Source organism: Phocoena sinus, chromosome 14 (assembly GCF_008692025.1).
Source record: "Phocoena sinus isolate mPhoSin1 chromosome 14, mPhoSin1.pri, whole genome shotgun sequence".
NCBI classification, from domain to species: Eukaryota; Metazoa; Chordata; class Mammalia; order Artiodactyla; family Phocoenidae; genus Phocoena; species Phocoena sinus.
Window position 1 is genome coordinate 52,796,356 of NC_045776.1, and position 24,387 is coordinate 52,820,742.

The 24,387-nt window shown below is 46.3% G+C and overlaps 1 protein-coding gene across 4 annotated transcripts; it reads right to left on the bottom strand.

The window, feature by feature from the left end:
• Positions 1-412: 412 nt before the first annotated feature.
• ENOSF1 (enolase superfamily member 1) lies at positions 413-22,533 on the bottom strand. Of its 4 annotated transcripts, none has more exons than XM_032602838.1 (16): positions 22,362-22,533; positions 18,827-18,935; positions 14,813-14,928; positions 12,811-12,897; positions 12,456-12,482; positions 10,142-10,214; positions 9,994-10,032; positions 9,516-9,598; positions 8,701-8,735; positions 6,701-6,788; positions 5,107-5,241; positions 4,252-4,293; positions 3,315-3,444; positions 2,986-3,085; positions 1,388-1,469; positions 413-768 (listed from the first exon to the last, which is right to left on the bottom strand). In XM_032602838.1, the coding sequence occupies exons 1-16, from the start codon at positions 22,443-22,445 to the stop codon at positions 667-669; spliced, it is 1,332 nt and encodes a 443-aa protein (XP_032458729.1). In that variant the 5' UTR covers positions 22,446-22,533; the 3' UTR covers positions 413-666. The 4 variants fall into 4 exon arrangements, with proteins under 4 accessions (XP_032458729.1, XP_032458731.1, XP_032458730.1 ...); XM_032602840.1 differs by lacking the exons at positions 18,827-18,935; positions 22,362-22,533 and adding exons at positions 14,267-14,437; positions 18,734-18,749; XM_032602839.1 differs by lacking the exons at positions 18,827-18,935; positions 22,362-22,533 and adding exons at positions 14,267-14,437; positions 18,734-18,749 and having other exon boundaries at positions 12,684-12,897.
• Positions 22,534-24,387: the final 1,854 nt, after the last annotated feature.

A 24,387-nucleotide genomic window follows, 5' to 3' on the forward strand; every position in this document is an offset into this window, starting at 1 on the left:
AACCCTCCTAAACAAACATACCTGTGCTGTGTTCTCTTTTGGATGCTGCTTAGATGGGTAAGGTATATTTTAGAAATGCTGACTAAGCTATATTTCACCCTATTTTTCTATGATTCATCTAATTCTAGCTGCATTTTATCATTAAAATACAATGATTATTTGGGATAAAGGCTTTAAGGGTTATAAAAATAGTCTATGAAATATCCCTTTACCCTCATTAGCTTCAGCATGAATTCTCTAATAACGTGCTTAGACTGAGCAAGAGAAAGATGCTAAACCACCTCAGGGCTGATCAGTGAATGTTTTTACCTTTGCTGCATATCAGATACCCCATAGTGCTGCACGACTGTTTTATTATGCTAATTTATGACAAGTGTGTTTTTAAAAAGATTAAGGAATTATTCCAACATGCTGCTTATTTTCAAAGTTTAATGTCTAGGTACCAGCACTTGATAGAAATTTTCACATCTTCCTGGACTTTGAGACAGTTGGATCTACTTTTGTTTAAAGATTACATAGGAGAAAGTTTTTGGCTGAAAGAATCAAGTAATGATGACTAAGCTGATGCCTGAGGTTAGTATGACTTTCAGCTGAACTTGTTCTGATTGGTAGGATGAATTTTTTTAAGCCTTTTCACTTAAAGCAAAAGCTGTTAAGCATTCAGCTCTAATTCCCTTGAGCAGCAAGGAGCTTCTCCCAAACTTCGCCATCTGGATACTGGTGTTTCTTTACAGATTCCTCCTTCATTTCTGTTGAATAACCAGCATCCTATCAAAGACAAAAAATGGAATCATGTTAATAACCACCTAGAACAAAAGTCATTTATTTTACTTATTTCTGCTGTTCCTAGAAATGCTTTTAAATCTAAGTCAGAGGCAACTGAATTAATGTTTTAAAAATAAGTTTGCAGGTTGTTTGAAATGGGGGAGAGGGACGTACTTTATTGGCTGCTTCTCAGGATTAGTGAACTATTCACACTTCCTTTGATAGTTCAACCTCTGTTGGTGAAAATGAGCCCCGATCTCTTGAACAGACGGATAAATGGCGCAGATAACACAACTGCAGTCAAAACCTTTCACTAACTTGCTAGATGGTGCCGGGGCTTTTTTTTTTTAGTTTTGTTTTGTCTGGGGCAGGAAGGACCCAAGGAGTGCATGTTTTCAGGTCCAGCTGGTGAGGAAAGGCTGGCGTGAGAGAAGCCTTGTCAGGGGCATCCTGACCTTCAGGCCTGGGGAATTTGACTAAAGAGCCATATGTTTCTAGATATTGAAAACAGACTTGAAGGAGACAAAGCTTTGTGCTCTGGGGTCTAGCTCCTGAGAAGAGTAGGGCAGGGCTGGCAGTGCCTCCTCGGGGGTGGGGGTGGGGCCTCCCTGGCCAAACTCACCTTAGGAGGCATGTAGGAAGCCTTCTTGATTATCACGGGGTACTTGAAGTGCTCGTGCAGGTGGTCGACGTATTCACACATCCTGGGAGGAAGGAATCGGGTTGGGGTAAAAATGCCTTCAGTTAGGTAGTTCATGTGGTGCTGTTAGGGCAAAGGGGCGAGCACCACTAAGAAAGGATGGACTCTGCCAAGGCTTGGCTGATACCATGTTTTCTATGTAAGTCCCTCAGCCTCTGGACTTGAGGTTCTTCTCTAAGGTAAAGCAGTATGGGGGATTGGATGAAATGAACTGTGAAGTATCTTTTAACTTAAGGTTTTGTGAACCAAAAGGCATCAATTTAGACTTAGACGTATCTGGGATTATTTGGGTGCCTCTAGCCAAAAGGTGAACAGATTAAAGTCACCAAATGAGGTCCCTTCCAGCTACACGAATGACTTAGAAGAGCACAGGTTTCAGGATCAGACCAATCTGTTCAAATTTGGTGTCAGCCACTGTCTAGTTTTGTGACTTGGGGCAAGTGACCTAACTCTACTGCCTTACTTCAGCCATTGGTTAATGAACAGCTGAGATGAGCAGGCCGTGTGTCCAGTGCTGGGGACACAAAGGAACTGGTAAGAGAGGGCCTTGTGGTTTCAATGGCTGTAGATACCAAGTTGTTGACTATAATATGTACTGTGTATAATCTAGAACAGGCTACAGATGAAGAACCGGCCCCTTGGGAGAGGACAGTGGGCTTTGAAGAATGAATAGAAGCAGTGCTCCACACACAGGGTTACAAAGCAGGTGACAGCACATGGCATCTGTGTCTGGTGGCTGTCCCTCCTGCATGGTGGCATTCCCAAGCAGTGAGGTCTGCTTTCAGGGGGTGGCATAAGGTTCTCACCCACTCATAGGCGGGCATAGTGCCCAGTGGGTCAGAGCTGACCCTCTTTTGTATTCCTCAGAACTTTGCAGGACCTGTCAAGGTTGGTTAGGAGTGTTCGTTTGTCTAGTTTAAAATAGCTCAGGTTTAAATACCCAGCTGCAGAAAGAACCATTACTTTATAGTTGAAGTCCCCATAGACCCTCACAGGTCCCACTTCTCAGTCCTGAACTTGATGTTCACCTTTCCCGTGCATGTCCTCATGCTTTCACTGTATACTCCTAGTGATCTTTCTGCACCATCGCATTTAAGTCTTGGAGAAGAGAAAGGCATAATAAAGTTGCATGTCTGCAGGTGACTGTAAGGAGACTGTCCTAATTTAAAGCTCACCTGGCACATGTTGAGAAATAAGATGGAACTAAAAGATGCAGCCAGATCCTGAAGACTCCAGTGTTGGGAAGAAATTGGACAGAAGCAGAGAGTATACATATGAAAGCGGGGCTTTAGAAAGTCAGAAACAGGAGCTGTTTCTGGTTTCCATTTGGTTGCAGACTCTCCCCATCCCCCTTATGTACCTAGAAAACAGTAAGTCAGCTACCAGGAAACCACCCTCTAGAAGAAAAAAGACTATTCAGTAGTGGGTCTCAAACTGCCTTTGAGTTATGGGATGTGCCAGTGGCCAGGGGTCTGGCCTGGATTGAGACACAGTACTGAAGTTAATGCCACATCACTGACCTGTCTTTGAGGCTTGCAGAGACTGATATGAAGTCAAATATAATCAGGTGCTGCACCAGTTCACAGAGGCCAACTCCACCAGCATGCGGGCACACAGGAACTAAAAGTGAAGACAGATTTCCACTGAGTGCTAAGTAGGGCAGCGAGGGAGAAGTGAAGGAGAACCTGTGGCTTTTCTTGTTGCCTGCAGGTGATTAAATCGTTAATATTTAGGAATGAAAATCATCAAGGATTCCCTGATTAAGCCAAAAAAAAAGTCAAAATGGGAAACTCCAGAGGGAACCAGGCAGGGAAATGGTGTTTGGTCCGCGACCCCGCGGTGCCCTTACTGTCAAACTTTTTGGCCATCAGCAGCACTGAGAGGTTCTCGTTTACACTCCCCAGCCTGCAGCTGTCGATCTGGAGAAACTGCAGGGCTTTTGCCTGTAGGAGTTGCTTAAATATCACTCTATTGTGGCACTGGAAATAGAATTAAAATACACCAACAGAAGAGTCAGCCTCAGCCTTCAGGATCTATATACCTGGCACTGCCCCCATTCCAAGTCTCTCATTGGTGGCCTCCTGGAAGCCCGGACTGTATTCATTTTTGTTCTCACTTGGCATGAGGTGAGCCCTGACAGGCCAGGCGGGGACCTTCTGATCACTTTGTTACAGATTTGCTGGCGGAACCACGTGTGTGTCATGGAAAAGTCACACCACTCGCCATCTATCAGTGCATAACCGCCACCTCTAAGTGGGAGATACAGCATCAGGATGAAACAAGGGGATGGCGATAAGCAGGTGGCACGGGCGACAAAACAGAAGCGTGGCAGAGCGGCACTGCTCCTTTTGCTGGGAGAGCCGAGAATCTGTTCGCTCACACAGCTCTACTCGTGGGCCGCCTGCCGTGGGCTTTGGCAGGCGCTTGTGCTTCGTTTATAAGCACGAAAAGGGAACGCAATCATGTTTACCCAGTTTGGAAGCTGGCTTTCTTAAAACCACATGGTGCACATTAGGCCCCTGCAGCTTTAAATTGCTGCCTTGTAAATTCCGATGAGCTACTTTGAAAAAGATAAATGACCTTAGTCATAGGAATTGTAGAAGAACATGCAAACTCGACTATATATATGTCTTACTCCACACTATGAAGTGGTCTAAGGTGACCCAATTTCTAAGATGATGAAAATCTCCCAACTCAGAACAACAACACAGGTGATATAGCCTAGCGTATGCCAGTGTCCCCAGTCAGCGGCCAGTGTGTGCTGACCCTGAGGAGACATCTCTTACCTGTTCTCCGGTGGCAACGCCAATTCCCAGGGGGACCAGTGCCTGTAAAATATAAGGCAATCTGATGTTATTTTCCTGTTTTTGAACTGAGACTCCTAATGTTTAAAAATATTTAGAGCTGTTCAGCTATTTAGAGCTGAAGAAGGAAACAGCCCTGCCCTCGAGCCGTGTGAAGTTTAAGGAGCCGCAGAAAGTGGTAGAGCGGGTGGGGGAGGTGCGCTGGGCCATCTCTGTCTGACGCCAGCACGTGTTCCATCCCACAACCAGTTCCTGATTTCTCACCCATCTGGCAGCCTTTGGTTTAAATAGGGCTGCTCATGGAGCTCGCTCTGTCAGAGGATGCAAAAATATAGGGCTCCCAGAAGTTACACTTTCTCCTTATGAGTGACCCACCTGGCGCTCTGGCTTATAGATCTGTGCTGTGAACCCGGCTAATGGGAGACTCCCTGAGAGACAGGATATTTCTCACATATTCTTACATATGAAAGGGAGAGAAAGCTGGCCCAAATTCAGGTGAGTTTGCCCAGGAAGCGCCCTGGTTAAAGGGCTCTGGAAACGGATGGGCAGGCTTCTCGTGGGGAGGCCTGACCTTGACATTAGCTAAGCAAACATTTGCTTGTGAATCAGCCAGAGGAATCTACACTTTGTTTCAATCTGGGTGAGTAAAATATTTGAGTATCAGTCAGATTTCTGTATTTATAAAGTATGGGAATCAGGTCTGTTAACCTTTGGATTGCTGGTAGCCTTTCAACTGGTAGCAATTTACTTTCTCTAAAATAGAACTGTGAAAGGGAATAAGCCCAGGAATCTTAGGATCTGTGACCAGCACTCTAGCAGCAGCAGCAGGTTTTTTACCTTGGAAATGGTGGCATGCCCCAGAATGTCATCAGGGGAGGTGGGCTCCTCAATCCACAGGGGCTTGAACTCCGCCAGCTTCGCCACCCACTCCATGGCCTCGGGCACATCCCAGCGCTGGTTGGCATCCATCATCTGAAAGGAGGGAGAGACCCTTCGTGGGGAGGTGTGCCCGCTGCTGACCTTGCTGCAGGCTGTGGCTCCCAGGGAGGAAACACTGTCACTTGGTGCCCCTGACTGCTGGGGCCCAGCACACACCCCTAACAAAGGGAGCCCGAGAGCAGCCACCAAGACGAACTCTGGCTCCAGATACTGTCTCAGAGGAGATGCAAGTTGCTCAGGGAGCCACTGTGAGGTCCAGGAGTGCTTGCTGGCCCTGGAGCTCCAGCCTGATCTACATTTAGAAACCACCCAAGTACATTTGTCTTGCAGGGTTCATCATTTGTAGGAACTGTTTTATCACATTCTGAATCATGCACAGTTAATACTGAGTTTGTTCAATAGTCACTTATTGGCTATTACCTACTATGTGTTTGGCACAATAATAAATAACCCAAACTCTACCATTAATTAGGCATCTACTCCACTAGGCATTTAATGGATTTTGTTCCATTTAATATTTATAATAACTCTATGAGGCAGTTCACATTAACCCATCTTACAGACAAGAAAACATAAGCAGAGAAGTAACTTGCTCAAGGATGATAAGTAAATGGTGAGTTCAAATCCAGGCCTCTCACTCTAAGGCCTGGGCCCTCTGTGTGCAGTGAGACTGCCAGGAAGCCAGGTGCTGGGTGTGCAGAGACAAGAAAGGGCCCCTCCATCCCTGATATCATCACACTTGGAGAAGCCAGACACAGAGATGGAATTCTTCAGTAGAATGTGCTGAGTGGTCAGAGGTCCCTTGTGGGACTCTGTGGGAACCAGAGGATAGTGTGCCCAGAATCTATTCCTGTCATAAATTATTTAGATGAGCATGACCTCACAAGACGAAAGTAGCATTAATTCATGTATAAATAATGGGACTTTTGATCTTAGGTCCAGGACTCAAACTTCTATTTTAATATATGAAACATGCCTCCAAAAAGACATAAAAACATCTTATTGTGACTATTTTATGAAAATATTTTACACATAGGAAGAAATGTTTTATAAAAATATGTAGGAATGACTGATCCTTAACATTTATCTCGGCAAAAGTTCCAGCATTTCTTGAGCAATGGCTCCCTGAGACCCACCTACCTGAAGGCGGGTTGGCAGATTTAAGAAGGGGGGGGTTGAATGATTGACATACCAGGGGCGCCAATGGGAGACCTGTTTGCTCAAGTGCATCTGTCCTAGCACAAAGGAACAATCCCTAAACCTGATCTTACTGAATTAGTTCCGTAGAATAAAAAACTATCAATCAGCCCCCTCAGTTTTTTGGTTTTTTAAACAATTCGCCTACTCCAAGAGCTCAAAGCTGTACTTCTGACATACGGTGTTAAAATTCCCAGTGTTCTTTAATCCTTGCTTGAAACAAGTTGTATTTTGGCCCTGGACAAGGCTTCTCACACACAGCTGCTTACTTCTCAGTGGCAGGGAGGTTACTTACCAGCGTCTTCTCAGGGCCGATCATGTTTCTGATGAGTCGGCATCTACGGATGTCATCCTGGAGATCAGCACCAACTTTTACCTTAAACCTATAAAATAAGTTTGGTCTCGTAATTTAGATCTGTCCCCTGACTTGGCAAAGACACGTGGCTTTTCTGCAGAAGTGACTGTTTCTGTCAATAATTCACAGGTCACATTTTCTAGTAAACTCTTCCCTTTCCCAATCAATCTTCAGACAAGCCACTCAAAAATAACCCTGTAAGTGTATCTTTTTACTCAGTATCGGGGCAGTAACTCTAAATTACCTGCTGTCCTGAAGTCCAGCAATGGACAGAGCAGCTAGATCTTTAATAACATTAAATGAGTTTTTTGCTGTGCCATGAAGAAGAGTTAAGAACGGAAAAGGCATAGTCAGACTTGGTGGGTGAGCTGGCATCCTCTCCCTCACTCACCAGCCTCTCTGTCCTACACACGGACATCAGGCTGCCGCTTTGGAGCCAGGATGGCCCAAGGTCCTCCTCTCCACAACACCCACCCTCTGTGCTGACAAAAAAGCCCCTCTCACAGCCTGTGCTGTTCTCTCCCCTGTGCTCAACACCAAACACACTAAAGATGACCTTTCTATCCTGGGTGGAAGCCTTAGCTTCTGGATGCTGGGCTTCCCATGCTCAGGGGCCTAGGAATCTCTCCTCGGCCTTCTCTGACTCCTAGCGGTGTCTGCTCCAGCCTTTCCTGGGTACATGGAGGGAGGGAAGGTGCCAGCACTTACTGAGTACCTGCTACCAATCCCGGCTGTGCTGGTCCTTCTCAGAGACAGCAACCTTGAGGAGAACCATGAGATATTATGATTCCCATTTTATAGAGAGAAAATGAGGTTCAGAGAGGTTGAACAATTTGCCCATTGTCACACAGCAGGCAGGCACTGCAGGAGATGAAGGGAAAAGGCGTGAAGTTGATTCCAAATCCACCACATCCCAAGCCTCTCCACTGCTTCATGCTGCCTCCATCAAGTTCTCAGTCCCCAACCCTTTACTTAGCTGAGGATTCAACCATAACTCTGCCTCTCACAGGTCAGTGGGTACGCAGATCACCCAGGGATCTTGTTAGAATGCAGGTTCTGATGGAGCAGGTCTGGGGTGAGGCCCAAGATTCTGCACTTGCTTTTTAAAGTTGATGGGAGATCTTGTTTTTGGTCCTTACTTATTAAGCAACCTATACAAATGGTTTTCTAAATCTACCGCGAGCAGCAGGGCACGCTAGTGCTGCTGCTCCACAGACCACACCTGGAGCGACAGGAGGCGGGTGGCCAGACTCGCACAGAGAGCCTGGTGACGGCTCACAGGCACAATGTCCACCTTGAGCCGCATGGATGGGCTCAGTGACCAGATCAAAAGGTGATGGTCCCTGTGTCCTGCACAGCTTCGGGATTCGGGGCCACTGCCCACCATAGTTTACCCCAAGGAAACCCCAGGATGCCCAGGGGTCCATAACCACGAGGGAGAAGGACAGAAGAGAAGGCAGAGGCTTGGTCTGGAGAGGAGGTGGCCTGGGGAAGAGGGGGGCCAGGCTCTTGGGAGAAGAACTCCGAAGATAATTATTGCGACCAGTGGCTGGAAGTTACAGGGAAGCAAAGGGTCTGCTACATTGAAGCTCTTCTAACACTCAGAGCCTTCCAACAATGCACAAGCGCCCTACAAGCTCGCTGCCTCTGGAGGTTTTCACATAGAAGCTGAATCAACGCTTGTTACTACAATAAAGAGTAGATTTCTAGATCGGGGCTAGAAATCAATTATCTTTTTCAACTCTGATGTTCCAGGATTCTAACTAGACTCATAGCTCGTCTTTGGAGAAAGAGCTTCAGCTGAAATTTCCCTGGTGTGTCCTTACACACCAGACTGCCCCGGGCGAATCCTGGCCTCCTTGGTACCTTTGGATCCTGGCTCTCTCCACCGACCAGCCTCTCTCGCTAACTGGAGAGTCAAGTTCACCCAAATAAGTTACCTGGTCCAGCCGTCCTCCAGCGCCTTGCTGCAGAGCTGTGGGGAGAGGAGCAGAGCCATCACCATACACACACTCCTAGATCTAAGCAGCACCGTGGCCATCTCTGATTTGGCTTCACAAATGCTATGGCTGTACCATGAACCAGAAGAATCACCATGTGTTGAAATTCAGAGCAGAAACAGCTTAGCCAACAGAGCATGACCGCTTGGTGACTTTCTTTCCTCATCTCTATGGGAACCATTTCATTAATGGTCACAACATTCCTGGTTGGGGAATGGAGCATTTCTGTCCCTCTTTTTAAAGCCAGGATGTTCTGTGGCATCCACAGGAAGAGTGGATAAAGAGTAACGAACAGAAGCTAGTCTCCCCTCTCTCTCGCTCTCAGCGGCAGGTGAGCACAGGGTGATGGGAAAGGGCAGTAAAGCAGGCAGGCGCTGACCACCCATCAGGTGCCACCATGTGCTGCGAGCATCACACCACGGCAGCATTCATCGGAATCCTCAAACCCCCTCCACCCCGGACAGCTATTATTTCCCCACTTCGCAGTGAGGAAACTGAGGCAGAGCACGGTTAGGGCTCACATTACACCATGTTATGCTGCTGCCTCTGCCCGGGAATCAGCTTCCCCCTCCAGGGCCGAGGTGGGGCTCACCAGCTCACGGGCCCAGCGTCCACAACAGAAACGGCTTTCCTTTTGCTCACGTCCAAGGACCTCCAGGGCAAGGCCTGGGATCCCTAACGATTCAGAAAGGCTAAGAGGAAAACATGACGTCCCTCCAGAAAGCCTGTCTAGAAAACCAGGTTCAAGCACCCACTTGCTTCAGCGTGGTGTCCGAGTAGCCCAGCCAGGCACACGACGTGGTGTAGGCGGGGTAGCCGTGCGCCAGCATTTGCTCTTCTGTGGAAACACAACGCTCGTCAACATTTTTGTGTTTGCGGGACCTTCAGCTTTAGACTTGCCCGTGGCTGCCCGCCCTGCACAGGCACCTGATGGCGGTGTGGATCCCAAGGATGTCACACCCAGGTCCCGAGATACCCTCTGGGACGCCCTGCTGGCCAAGGCCTTGCCCGTGGCGTGTGGTGTAACCCTAAAAACAGCCTTGCTCCCAGCAGTGGCCGAAGTGAACTCTGACCTAAGAGGTCACACCAGGAGGCCGCTGCATCTAGACTCAACCATCTGTCTGTGGGCCTGCTGCAGGGGGATGATGCGAACCCCTGGACACTCAAGGACGGGGACACTCGGAAGTGCACAATGATAGCAAAAATAATGAAGAGAATTTCCTCACAACCCACCTCGCTCTTTTTTCCCAACTTGACCTTTCTGCAGGATTTCTGGAAAAAATAAAAAGCATTATCACTCTTTTAGACAACAAAGCACTTGGCCCTGTTGCTTCCATATAAGAATGGACCAGAAAGCTCCCAGTTCCTGGGGATGACTCACCATAGGCTTCCTCCTCTGTCAGGACGTCAGTGATGTACCTAAAATCTAGGCAGGATACCAGCTTCCTGGGGTCCTGGCAGCAAGACAGCAGGTAGGAAAGGCCCACATCAATTCACAAGTGGATTATGTTTCTAAGAATCTGCTGGACATGGGCTTATTCTGACCGGGAAAGGACCTTTGGGTGCCCTTCTCCTCCCTCCCCGAAGTCGGGGCTTTGGCCTCACTGGGGAGGCCCACATTCTAGGCTGGGTCTCTGGCGAGACCTCCCCACCCCAATCTAAGTCAGTCAGTTTGGAAGCAGGTTGTACTGTGACCAATAGTACTCCGCTGTAACCCTTAAATATCATAAAAGCTTTCAATGCTGAGATTCTGCTTCTTTTAAGACCACTGGCATTGAAACAGGGAACAGGATCCAAAAGAATGAAAAGTCCACAGGTGGGATTTCAGGCACCTTCCTAGTGGCCCCAAATCATTCAGTTCTGGGGGCCACCTCCAGCACCCCTCTGAGAGGCCAACCTTGAGCCTGCAGGTGGCTCAAGAGGTCCACGTCCTTCCCCTTCAGATGGCGCCCCCATGCCACCCGCAACCACGTCAGAGAGATGATGTTACAGCCTCTCATTTTCACTTTCCTCCAGAGAAGAGACAACGTCTGCCGGCCCAACAGTCTTCAAGGCCATGGTTCTTTGTTTTTTCTTTTTTCTTTTTTTTTTTTAGTAAATTTATTTATTTATTTTATTTTTGGCTGCGTTGGGTCTTCGTTGCTGCACGTGGGCTTTCTCTACCTGCGGCGAGTGGGGGCTACTCTTCGTTGCGGTGCGCAGGCTTCTCATTGCGGTGGTTTCTCTTTTTTTTTTATATTTATTTATTTACTTATTTACTTGGCTGCGCTGGGTCTTAGCTGTGGCATGTGGGATCTTCAGTGGTGGCATATGGGATCTAGTTCCCCGACCAGGGATCGAACCCAGGCCCCCCGCATTGGGAGCGCAGAGTCCTGGCCGCTGGACCACCAGGGAAGTCCGCGGTGGTTTCTCTTGTTGCAGAGCACAGGCTCTAGGGCACACGGGCTCGGTAGCTGTGGCTCGTGGGCTCCAGAGTGCAGGCTCAGTAGTTGTGGCACACAGGCTTAGTTACTCTGCGGCATGTGGGATCTTCCTGGACTAGGGCTCGAACCCGTGTCCCCTGTACTGGCATGCGGATTCTCAACCATTGCACCACCAGGGAAGTCCCAGGACCTTCGTTTGTTAACCACCAGATTTTCAGCAACCATCTAAGGCATCACCCCAAGCAAGATGATGCTCAGAGAGGTTAAGCAGCATGCTCAAGGTCACACAGCCAGGAAGTGGTGGAGTCCCCAGATTCAAAGCCAGGTCTGCCTGGGTCTGAAGTTCACTCCCCTTAACCTGCCCAGAGTTTTTTCCTCCTTGGCAGCCAGGTGCTCATCCCTGATATCAATAGGTCAAGGAGAAAGGAAACGGCAGGGGCACATCTTTAGAATTCACTGTGGGCTCCTTGCTCAAGAGTCTGATCTGCCATTTGCTCTTGGAGTCAAAGTGACCAGATAATATTTTAATAATAACATCTTGCTCGTCAGAGTTTGTAAAGCACTTTTCTCAATTGGTCTTTAAACCAATTCTATGGAGTTTCTAGAGAAGTTATGATTATCCCCTTTTCACAGTTAGGAAACAAACGGAAACTCAAGAATTTGTGTTACATGTGGAAGCAAGTGCCACAGTGGGGGAGGTGGGACCGTCGGACCTCCCTGCCTGCGTGAGCACAGCTCTTTGTTACTTCAAATACCAGAAAAAGAATATTAGACTTGGGACTTCCCTGGTGGTCCAGTGGTATAGAATCCATCCTGCAATGCAGGGGACGTGGGTTTAATCCCTAGTTGGGGAACTAAGATCCCACATGCCGCGGGGCAACTAAGCCCGTGTGCCACAACTACTGAGCCCACGCGCTCTGAAGCCCGCGAGCCACAACTAGAGAGAAGCCCGCATGCCACAACTGGAGAGAAAAAAGACCCACACGCCACAACTGGAGAGAGAAAAAACCCACACGCCACAACGAGAAGCCCACACGCCGCAACGAAGAGCCCGCGCGCAGCAAAGAAAGATCCCGTGTGCCACAACTAAAGACCCGACGCAGCCAAAAAAAAAAAAAAGAATATTAGACTTTACTGGGTTTTGCTGGATCAGCACTATAGTGATTGATCCAGAGACAGTGCTGAATGTATTTACTGATTATCAAAAGGCAAGTAATCCATGAAATCCATTTCATTTACAGAAACAATGAGAATATTAAAGAATTTACTTACCATGTCAACAAGTAACTTCCACAGAGGCTTGAAGAGAAGAGAAGATTTGTAAAATGTGTGAAGTACCCAAAACGTGTTAAGTACCCACTTGTCTTCTGACAGTAAATGCACTAGTGGCGAATTCCCACTATCAGACTAACACCTGCCTCCCAGCCCCTCACCTCTGCCACCCCTTCTTGCTCAGCCCTTTCTAACCTACTCCAACAACAACCTGACTGTGGCCAGTACCTCTCAGCGGAGACGAATAATCGAACAATTCTCCGTATGTCACTTGGGAACCTGCTGTGCGTTTGCCTTTGCTCGTAGAGGAAGTGTTTGTGCTGCAGGGTCACAGAGGTGCTGCCTGGAGGATTACCTTTCCCTCCTGCTTGGCCCACAGGTCCCACACGGCATTGAGAACGGCCGACGTGGCCAGATGCACCACACCCTTCTCGGGACCGATCTGGTTAGGAAGCAAAACACACCAGCACTTCTTAGAAAAGAAAAAGATATTTAGGTCTTCTAGTCAGGGACATGTTTCATGAATTAAAAGGCAGCGATGGAAACTCACTTCGAGGGTAAGCTCTTTTTCAATAGTTTCTAACCTATAGAAGATTTGCAAGAATAGTGCAAAGAACTCCTATATATTTCTCTCTCTCTCTTTGTATATACATATATACACATATACACATGTACAGAAAAATAAAATATACAATATAAACTTATTTTACTGAGTAATTTGAGAGTAAGTTGCAAATATCATGCCCCTTTAACCCTAAATACTTCAGAATGTAGCTCCTAAAAACAAGGACATTCTCTTACATGACCACAGAACAAGGATCAAATTCAGGGAATATAACATTGATAGAATGCTATTACCTACAAAGACAGTCCATAATCAAATCTCACCAACTGTCCCAATAATGTACTTTCTTGTATTCACATATTAGATTTAGCTGACATTTCACTTTAGTCTCTCTTTATCTGGAGCAAATTTTCTTCTTTTTAAAAATGATACCAATATTCTCAAAGAGTACAGGCCAGTTGACTTACACAATGTTCCTCCATCTGGGTTGGTCTGCAGCCCCATCATGATTAGATTGCAACGTTGCCACCACATTTTTTTATTTAGGGCTATTATCTTTTAGCACTTGGGTAAGGCAGTATCCTTTAGGCTTCCCCACTGTGTGGTTACCATTTCCCTTTCTAAGTAAGGAGATTAATATTGCCCCCAAGTTTTAGCATCCATTGGTGATTCTTGCCTTCAATCAATTACAGGTATGGTTGTAATATGGTGGTTTTCTAATGTTACCATTCCTGTTATATTAGTGTGTATTCAATTGTAATGACAAAGTTTCCCTTGTTGGCTGGTTGTTTGCTATCTGAACAGACTCATGGAGTCTTAGGTTGTTATTCAGTGACTTGTACACATCACCACCACATTTCTCTTGATGCTTGAATTGTCCCAGATTCGACCAGTGGGAACTCCTTCGAGGGGATGCTTTAAAAGCAAGTTTCACTTGGTTGGCAGAAGTTAAGAATGAAATTCAAGGCAATGTGGACAATATGCCTTTCTCTGTGCATGGACAGGAGACTGAGCACTTAGGAAAAGACAGAGCTGATGTCAGGAGACATCGGCAAGGTCTCCGCTGCTAGACTGAACTTACTGTGATAAAATCCTCTCTAGAACCTCATTTTCTTCATGCTTTGAACTTAGGGTTCAAATATAGCCCTATACACATAAAGGTGCTCTGGTCTTTCTCTTCTTAACCTTTGTTCTTCTCTTACGTTTGTCCTTAATAAGTGCCTCCCACAACTTCAATTCTACTCACATTATGTCTCCCTTAAAATGGTTGCCCATGGGCTTCCCTGGTTGCGCAGTGGTTGAGAGTCCACCTGCCGATGCAGGGGACGCGGGTTCGTGCCCCGGTCCGGGAGGATCCCACATGCCGCGGAGTGGCTGGACCTGTGAGCCATGGCCGCTGAGCCTGCACGTCCGGAGCCTGTGCTCCACGACAGGAGAGGCCACAACAGTGAGAGGCCCCGTACCGCAAAAAAAAAAAAAAAAAAAAATGTTGCCCATTCAGCACTTTATCCTCTAGAGAGTCTAGACCACTTCTCCCCATCCAGAGAGCAGAGATGAGGTCCATAAGGGCAGAGATAGCTCTCAGGATCCAAATATGTCCAGATTCAAGTCTTACAGAAAGGAACAGATTACCTCAAAATACTGATTGTCCAAATGGTTCAAGCCCTAATTTATCTGAATAAAATGTTTTACCTTAAAATTGTAAACCTGTCTCTATTTTCACAAATGCTGCAATCAAAGGACATGAGACCGGAGTTATTTATAGAAGTGTTTTACAAAACAGGTGCCTTACCCATCTGAGCTGGCTGTCGCTCGTGAGCTGTCTGTAGAAGCCTCTGAAATCACCAACAATGTCCCCGAGGTCCTTGTTAAGCAGGTGGGGGGCCAGGGCATTCACAGCACAGACAACTATTAAAGGGGATTTAATTCTTGTTTAGTTTTGGTGTAAATAAATTAAGACACGCAAGCACCACAAACAATCTAATGTGGGCATTAATGAAAATAGTTTTAAATACAAAAGGTACATGCCTTTAAAAATTGCCCCAAATATGTCTTCTATGGTTGTCATAACTAATAGCACACAATAGAACGACTGTTAATCTATATACTGAGCTTAATTTCTGAAAAGAGCAAACCCATTTTGATTGACAGAGCCATAGATCTGAAAGTTTAAATCATGTTCCCAAATCATTTTCCTGTTCACTTTGTAAAGTGTCCATATGTCAGCTTCAAAACCAAACCTTGCTAATTCATTGTTCCTAAGGAATAAGACTCTGACTTATAGAATTTTTTTTAAAAATGCCTTTTCATCATTGTCAAGTATAGAAAGTATCTTGAATTCACAGCATAACTCTATTAAAAATGAAATGAATTTGCAAATGGCTTAATACTTACATGTAAAATGTTAAAACTACATGAAAACACTTTTCATAAACATTAAATTTCTTACCATTGACTTGTGATAGACTACATTTTTCATAACTAATTTCAAAGTTAATCTTCATTTGGGTCAGCATTACCATCAATTACTTATTTTTGGTGTTCTACTTAAAAAAGACTTTACTGTGTTATTTCAGATGAACAAGTAAAGTAACAAACTGTATGGGAAAGATCCTTCTATCCTTTGCTCAGTCTATAAAACAGTCTATGTGTAAAAGGCCAAAATAATCAAACAAAGTCATCAACTTAGCCCTAAAGCAATGAATTTATTATAAAAAATTTTGATCGACTTTTGTTTGGTATAGCCACTGCTTCAATATTAAAATTCTCACATCATTTCACAGGATAGTTGTAGAGGCACAGTTTTACTATCAGTCAGATCTTAGGAGAAAGATGTTTTGAAAGTATTTAAAACATGTTCTTAGGATCTGCTTGGCCTCTGTGTGACGCAGCCCTCAGATGATTCGCACTGGCTCTCACATACAGCATTTAGGGCTGATCCACACTTTCTGTGTTCTCTAGGGCTTTTGTTAATGGAATGCAGACTGATTCCAGTTCAGGTGCTCAGTCCCTGAGTGCTCCTCACTCCTTGATGGTTGGTGCTCTTGGATTAAAGACATCTGAAGAGTAAGTCAGCGACTCAGAAAGTCCGTATCATTATCTGCATCAAACCTCTGTTCTACTGAGATGGTTGCTGAAAACCATGGACTGTTCGCATCACAAAGCAAACACATTTAACAAATATTAAGGATGGGCTCATCTTTCACAGCTCTAAGAGAAGCGCAAGCAACACTAATACATTCACCTAGAGGATGTGGATTCTCCTCGCTCAAACTGAGGCCACTGCAGGAAGTTTACTAAAATTTGGTGCCTTCCACAGAAATTTGGGCGGTGGTGGTCTGACTCCAGTGTGGAGAACAGTCTGCTTCAGGTGTGCACGTCTGAAGCGATGGGTGGGAAATCCGTCTGGAAACACTCGGCCTTGAAGGCAGCTCCGTGCTGACTGAGGCCAGGGTTCTCTCCTGTGACTACATCTGTCCAGGACTCACTTCCTGGGACCTCCTGCCCGGGAGGGACAAGTCAGTAAAGGCTATGGAGGACCGTGGGTCTGAGCTCTCATGCTGGCAAGAACGCTTATGGCCATTTTTTTATCTTTAAAAATTATGCTTTTTTTCACCTCTTTTTCTTTTCCTATTAAAAGAAACTATATTGGTCTCATTTATACATAAAAAATCAACCATAACTTCCCCGCTCTCTCACATATAGGCGCTTTCTTCACAGTAATGAGGAAAGCATTGTTTTCTTTCTGTTTTCTTGGATCATAAAAGATGATTAGGTAAGTAGGCTGATAAAGGCTGCAGAAGAACCGTGATGAGCTAATGGAATTTTTTTCAACTTTAATTTGAACACCATGTAACACGTTCAGTGAGACGGCAGTGGCAGTGAAAAATGCAACAAGGTTAAAATTAAAATGGGTTCCGTCATGCTGTGGTCTGAAACAGGTGGAAGCCACCTCCATCACCACAAAAGAGCCATTTGTTCCAGGCACAGAGAGGTGGAAATTGATTTCTCCTGCTCGAGGCATCCATTTGGACAGTGTGGGGAGGGGAGGGGAGGGGTCAGGGAGGTCCCTACACAGTGAACTCAGCAACACATCTGTCCCAGGGACCACGTGACAGTGCAGCGTCCCTCCACTGCGGGCCCAGTTCCAGGTCCTGGCTGTTAACAGAGTGGTTCTCATGGCTTGTCCCAGAACACATCTTGTAAGCCTGCTGAGTTTTGTACAAACTTTGGGGGCCGCCCTGTATGGCTGGAGAAAGCAGCTTCATAAAGTGCTCAACTTACACCAGAGAATTAAAGTTGCAGGAGAAGCTGATACACAGCTCAGCAAACTGTGGGGGTCAGCGGTCACTGCCTGGGAGAAAACATCAACAGTGAATGGCTGACTTAGGGGGAGGGGGTCAGGGAATCATTGCCGAGGTGCCTCCTTCTGCCCAGCCAATTCCTAGTTACCCCTCAAGGCTCATCTCAAAACCTCACCGTCCTGACCCTCCTGGACAATGAACTAACCTTCTTTCTGTGTAGCTTGTACTCAAAAAAAAAAAAAAAAAAAAAAAAAAAAAAAGGCCTTCTCGCACTGCACTATTGATTCTTTTATGTCTGTCTCCCTGAGAAGTTCGTGATTTCCTTCTCCTTGTACGTGGGACTCTGTCCCCTTTCTCTTTCTCTGTTTGTAAAGTCATTTCTGCAGTGCCTGGCAGAGCGCCTAGCACACAGGAGGTGTCTGCGGAAGGCCCAGCTGACGGATGACTGGACGGCAGCCCTGGGAGGAGCTGGAAGAGCCTGATGGCATCCACATAACGCTCAAGAAAGGTTCCCTTGTCCTACACACACACACACACACACACACACCACACACACACACAGACACACACACACACACACACACACACACACACACACCTTTTATCTGTTCGATGATACTAAAATCGTTCGGTGGGTCAAGAGTTTTCTTCTACAACTAGGCAAGGGCTGACAGTACAAATATCCATGAGGGAAGTATCGCATCACCACCAAAGTTAGAGAATCTATTTCCTCCCTTCCTGGACCCTCACCCTTCAACCTATCATAATTCGGCTTCAGCTCCTAATGAGCCATTGAAATTGATCTGTCAGAGGTCTTCTGTTTGTACATATTGAATTTTGTACACTGTGCGTGCATTAAAAAAAACAATTATGCATTTAAAAAAAAACAAGCAAATAATTTGTATGTAAATATTCCGGAGAGAAAGCACTTCGGGCAGTCAGGACTAACCGAGTAGCTGTCTGGGCCTCAGTTTCCTTATCTCCAAAAATGTGGACGCTCAAGACCGCTGAGCCCTCATCCAGCTCTGAGAAAAGACAGGCTTGCTCACAGCTCAATGTGTATTCTTCACTATCTGCTCTTCCAGATAAGAGTTCTGAAACTGGTAAGGACCTACAGCCTTCTCTGCCCAGAAGAGCAGTGAACTTGAAACCAACTCAGTGTGGAATATTCAGAAAAGCAAGTAGGCTCTGTGCACACAACAATAAGCCTTATTCTGTGAGTGCGTGCCTGCCTACGTCATGTCCCTCACTCACTCACACAGTTCAGGTCCTCAAAGCTCTGCACAGAAATCGGCTGAGGTTCAAGGATTCACCTGTAGTCTATGGATGACTACAAGGAGAGAAGCCAAAATCTGCTATTTAAAAATTTATCCCAATGAAATAAACCATTAAACATTGTTTTTACTCACTTCAAGCAGTGTAAATACGGAGGAAAATAAGGTCAGAACTGGAATGTAAATGAAACTTAAGCATTCTGGAACCTCAAGGGATGTTCAGCTCACCAACTTCAGTGCCTTTCCCCAGAGTGAAGGTGATTCCGTAGCCCTTGAGTCCATCTTCCGCATCCGTCTCCAAGACAACGTAGGCAGCTGAGTAATCAGGGTCTGTGTGCTGGAGGGGAAATGATCCCCCCAAATCCGCAAACGTGAGAAATCCCCAAATAAACCCGGGAATGACGTCACGTAAGAACAGAAAACACCAAAAAGAGTTCCCATCAGAGGGAACTGTTCATGTTCCCCAAAGGAAACACAGGAGCTCTGAATGGACAAAAGGAATGTCCTCCTGAAGGATGGCAGTTGGACTTGAGGTGAGAGTGAAGATCCAGGAATGAGATCTGGGAGTCTTTGGCATAAAAGTGGTCACTGAAGCCATGAACACAGAGGGGGTCTTAATGGGAGTGTGTGATGAGACAGGAAAGGCATTGAGGCCTGAGCCTTGAGAGGGAAGAAGGGGGTCAGTATAGGAAGGAGCAGCCAGAGAGGCAAGTGGTCAGCGAGGGAGGGGTGGGCAGCAGACAGCAAGAAATGTAGACCAGGGTGAAGGACACTGGAAGCAGAAATAGAAAGGGCAGTTCCAAGAGAAGGAAGGAAACACAGGTCGACTTCAGGTTAAGGAGGAAGTAGATGTACGGATGGAGGCAACAGGCATGGACCAGTAATCTAGGGTTCGGTGGGGAAGGGACAGAAAAGGGGTGGAGAGGCCAAGTAAAGACTATTCCAAAGTGGGAAGCCCTGTCCATGTGGGATGGAGAGGGGCCACTAGAAAAGGAGAGACTTAAAATGAAAAGGGAACAGGCCCTGGCAGTCAGAAAAGGTGGGCATGGGGACACAGGCATAAATCAGTTCTGGAGAAGGACATGCCTTACAGAATAAAGGGAAAGATGAGAGGGACGGCTGGAGGCTGATGTGCAGAGATGGGGCCAAGGGCACATTGGTCTTCAGTCTTTGTGGCGACACAGTGGCACAGGACTGGCTGGCAGAGGCGGGAGAGAGTGGTCTGGACAGCAGCTCCAGGGAGCTCAGCAGACAACAGGGAATGGAGAGGAAAAGTATGGCTGGGACAAGACATGGAAGCAACCTAAGTGTCCATTGACAGATGAATGGATAAAGAAGATGTGGTACATATATACAATGGAATATTACTCGGCTGTAAAAAAAGAATGAAGTAATGTCATCTGCAGCAACATGGACGGACCTAGAGATTATCACACTAAGTGAAGTCAGTCAGACAGAGAAAGACAAATACCGTATGATATCACTTATATGTGGAATCTAAAATATGACACACAAATGGACTTTACAAAACAGAAACAGAGTCACAGACATAGACAACAAACTTATGCTTACCAAAGGAGAAGGCAGGTAAGGATAAATTAGGAGTTTAGAATTAACAGATACAAACTACTATATATAAAATAGATAAACAAGAAGTATTTACTGTATAGCAGAAGGAACTACATTCAATATCTAATATAAACTAAAATGGAAAAGAAAAAAAAAAGTCTGGCTGGGAAGTGGCAGGCTCAGCTAGAGCTGGGCTCTCTGGAACCGTAGTTAGCTCCTGGATAAGTGCTGGTAAGAGCACTGCAGGCCCGAGGGCTCCACGTTTCTTAAAGGGCTGGTAAGAAATCATAACTGGAACTCACTGCTTGAACGAATATGGGGAACAGTTTCAGGGCTCCTTCATGAAAATACCCTACTTGTGATCAGGAAGACTCGCTCTGCTGCTAAGTGCTAAGGGAGCAATCCTCAGTCATGGCAGTACTGCTGAGGACTGACAAGCAGACTTGCGATTAAGAAGGAACTTCCCTGGTGGTCCAGTGGTTAGGACTCTGCGCTTCCACTGCAGGGGGCATGAGTTAGATCTCCTAAGATCCTGCATGCCTCGGGGTGGTCAAATAAATAAGTTAATTAATTAATTAAAAGGAAGGCACTTGGAAATCAGCATACAACACACACCATATCTCTGGGAGATAATACTTAAGTATTTATGAGCTTGCAATACAGCTGTCAGATAATAATCTCTCCTGACCCAGAGGTCATAAACCACTCAGGCCAGAGACAAATTCCATTTCCTAAATTATTCCACGGTAAGCCAGCAACCTTAACACTTCACAAATTCAAAGAAGAGAAAAATGGAGGTCAGCACTCTTCTGCTTCAGTTTCTTCATATGTCAACAGTAATTACAGCCACAGTTATTGCCAGCCTTCTCTGTGTCAGGCTCTCTACCCACATCTCATTTACATGTATAAAGCAGACACTGTTATACCCATTTTACAGACGAGAAAACCCAGGCCTGGAGAGATTGTGTGGTTTCCCCACAGCTGCTACACCTCAGAGGGGCAGAGACGATAGCACATGATCAGGTATTTGAATTTTACAAGTCAGTAAAATTTCAAATATTTGTTTGGAGATGCACAAAGGATTGCCCAGTGGGTGTATTTTATCATTTACCATAACATCATATAAGAAAGGACAAATAAGGGTTTTTAAAAGCAGGAAGAACCTAGTCTCAGAATAAAGGACATTCTTTTAAGTAACTTTAGCACTTTTTAACAAGAGGTCATTTCAGGTACACAAAGAGCATAGGGAATGTAATACACATCAGGGTGCCCTCCACCCAGCTTAAGAGGCAAAACTTTACAGCGTGAATGGAAGTCCTTGGGTACCCAATTCCCCTCCCTCCATACAAGTAACAGATAATCATTATCCTAACACGGATGTTTCACACATTCATTACATACCCTGCAACTTTGTTTTTCCAGTGTGCCATGTGTGAGTGGGCAGGGAGGGGCAGTGAGGATCCAGTGGGGACAGGCCTGGAGGAGACCCTGCACAGGACTCATATTTGGGAACCACTGCACTAGAAGGTGGTGGTGGCGTGGGCTGTCCTGCTAACACTCTCAGGGAGCAAAAATGCCCTTCAGTGCTTACTTTACTGCATCTCCAAAGGCGGACATCTACTTAACTCTTTATGTGACACATCCTCTATAATCATGTTTTCAGGTAATTTCATGAGAGCCCCCTCTTACACGACCCAGTTACTGCGAGTTTGTTCGTCTGGTTTTCCAGCCAGACTGTGACTCCCTCACTTCGCAGATGGGCCTCTTGGGTTAGGAGCTTTCCCAGGTCACACAGCAAGCTGTGGCGGAAGCAGAATCACCACCTAACACCCTGCCCGGGGCTTCCTGGTCTCCTTCTGGTTGAGAAGCTAGCGCTGTGTGTTTTAGGGTTTCACTGGTAGGAACCTAACAACATCGTTTTGCAAATACGATTCGCATTTCCAGCAAAATGAGAATTGTAAATGTAAAAACAGTTAATACTAAATGTCAGCAAAGAAAGGAACAGTAAGAAAAAAGAAAAAAACCTAGGAGGGTGGAGAGTGTCTAGATACCTTCATTCCCCTTCCCGATCTCTCCACTTACAAAAGCAACGGTTCCAAGGTTGGGAACCTTCCTGGGGCCTGTGGGGTGCCCCGAGCCTAAAGGGTCCAGCGTCGGAGGGGCGGGAGGGCACCGGCGGTCAGGCAGCGCTTACCATAGCGTCCGAGCCGTGGCCCCCGAGCGACGTGGGGAAGCGCACGTCGCGAACCGAGAGCCGAGAGATCCTGCCGCGCACCATGTCGTCCGCACCCCGGGGGCTGCCAACTCTGCGGGACACCCTCTGCACGGAGGCGCGCGCCCACGCACATGTGCAGAGCCCAGCGCAGTGGACGCTGATTGGCCGCGCGGCCACACGGCCGCGCTCGAGAACTTGGCGAACTCAGTGAACTTGGCCCGACTGGAGTGGCCAGCCCAGTTCAGGGTCCCATGACTCCCACGTTTTTCCGCGCCAAGTTTCCGCCCGTACTGGGGGAGCTGCACCACAGGCGGACTCGTTCCGGTTCTCCACCCACCTCGTTCGGCGTCGGCAACCCCGCAGGACCCTGCTCCGCCCAGACTAGAAACACGCAAAGTGACCTTACCAGAGCGGTGCCCCAGAGTGCGAGTCCGGTCAGAGTGAGATCGCCTAGCAGCAGATTCCGGTCAGCTCAGCGCCTGCCCTCAGTCGGAAAGTCAGCCAGGATAGCCTTGGGCTAGAAGATCCTAAGGGTCTTTTAAGTGACCTCAGCCTGTTTACCACCTGATAAATTAAGAGGCGGGTCACGATTTATTACACCCTTGCTGATGCAGAGTGCTTTAAATACATGACCGCTTATCCGCCCAACTCTACAAAGTAGGCAGGTCATGTCCATTTTACTGGTGAAGGAATGGGGATTTGGAGAGATTGATTTAAGAGACTTGCCCAAGGCCACAAAGCTAGTTAAGTGGCTTAGAGTTCTAGCTGCAAACCCAGGGCTCTGTCCTCTGGGTTGCAGGGACTCTGGGGTTCAGAGCTATAGGATCCCTCTGACAGCATGGTGAAGGCTATGGGCACCGCCCCCTCCAATGTACACATGTAAGTTTTTATACCATTTTGGGGGGGTGGGGGTCACTGACCCCTTGCCTTGTAGTACAGCAGGCCACCTTTCAGTTCCTACTTCTGGGGACTGTTTTGAAAATTAAATGTTTGGGAAGCAGTGCTGTATACATAGTCCATTAATATATGTTCCTGTTGGTATGGCAAAGATGTTTTCAGGGATACCCAGGTCACCTCTGCTGCTCAAAGATGCAAACCCCGTTGAATGAATTCCTTTGGCTAAAGACTGAGATGGTTAACTCAAACGCCTACAGAGGCTGCGTGGACACCAAGAAGCAAAGGTGTGGGCGGGGGCAGGGCGTGAGGCAAGAGGCAGTCACTGCAGCTAAGGCACAGCCAGTTAGCTCCAGAGCTGATTGTGGCCCTGTGGGAATTAGAGCCCGGACTGCTGCATCTTCACATTTTCCAAGGGAAGTCTGAAATTCGAATGTTAATAGGAAATAGCCCTTCTTTTCCCTGTCCTACCCACTTTGCCATTTAGATAGAGATAATTTTACATATGGATCAACATTTATTAACACTTAATTGTGTTACCTATTTGTTCACCCCTATTTTTTGCTTTCTTGATTTTGGGGTTGGGGGTGTGTGGCTGGAATATATGCTCAATTTATTTTTTTCAGAATGGGTCTCTGGCCTGGGTGATATATTCCGAGTACTTTGTGTTCTGAAGATGTCTTTTTCTTTCAGATCTGAAGGATTTTATTGTATAGAATTCTTAGTTCAAATGAATACTTTTTAAAGTAATGTTAAGTCTCATTCTTTAAAGAATAAGCTGAGTTTTGGTTTTTTTTTCCACTCTCTGGAAAATGTTTGGATTTTCTCTTTATGGTTTAAAAATATTACTAATATATGTTTAGGATGAACTTAAGTATTAATCTTACTCTACAACTGATGGATTCTTTCAAGCCAGAAGCAATGTATTGCTCTGGAAAGTTTTCTCTACTGTTCCTTTCATTGGTTCTTCCTCTTCATATGGAACTTATGTTGGTTTGTTAAGTTCAAATCTGAATCTGTCACCCATGCTTTAACTTAAACAAAAACAAAAAATCCACAATTTTTTTGACTCTTTGTTGAGTTCTGGGCATATCCTTTGGTTTAATATTCC

Coding starts and splice junctions, on each gene's coding strand:
- ENOSF1 (XM_032602838.1), bottom strand. CDS start 22,445: ATGGTGCGCGGCAGGATCTCTCGGCTCTCGGTTCGCGACGTGCGCTTC. Junction 12,483..12,810: donor GGGCCAAGCAGGAGGGAAAG/GTAATCCTCCAG, acceptor CTTCTCTTCAAG/CCTCTGTGGAAGTTACTTGT. Junction 3,445..4,251: donor GCGTTGCCACCGGAGAACAG/GTAAGAGATGTC, acceptor TTCTATTTCCAG/TGCCACAATAGAGTGATATT.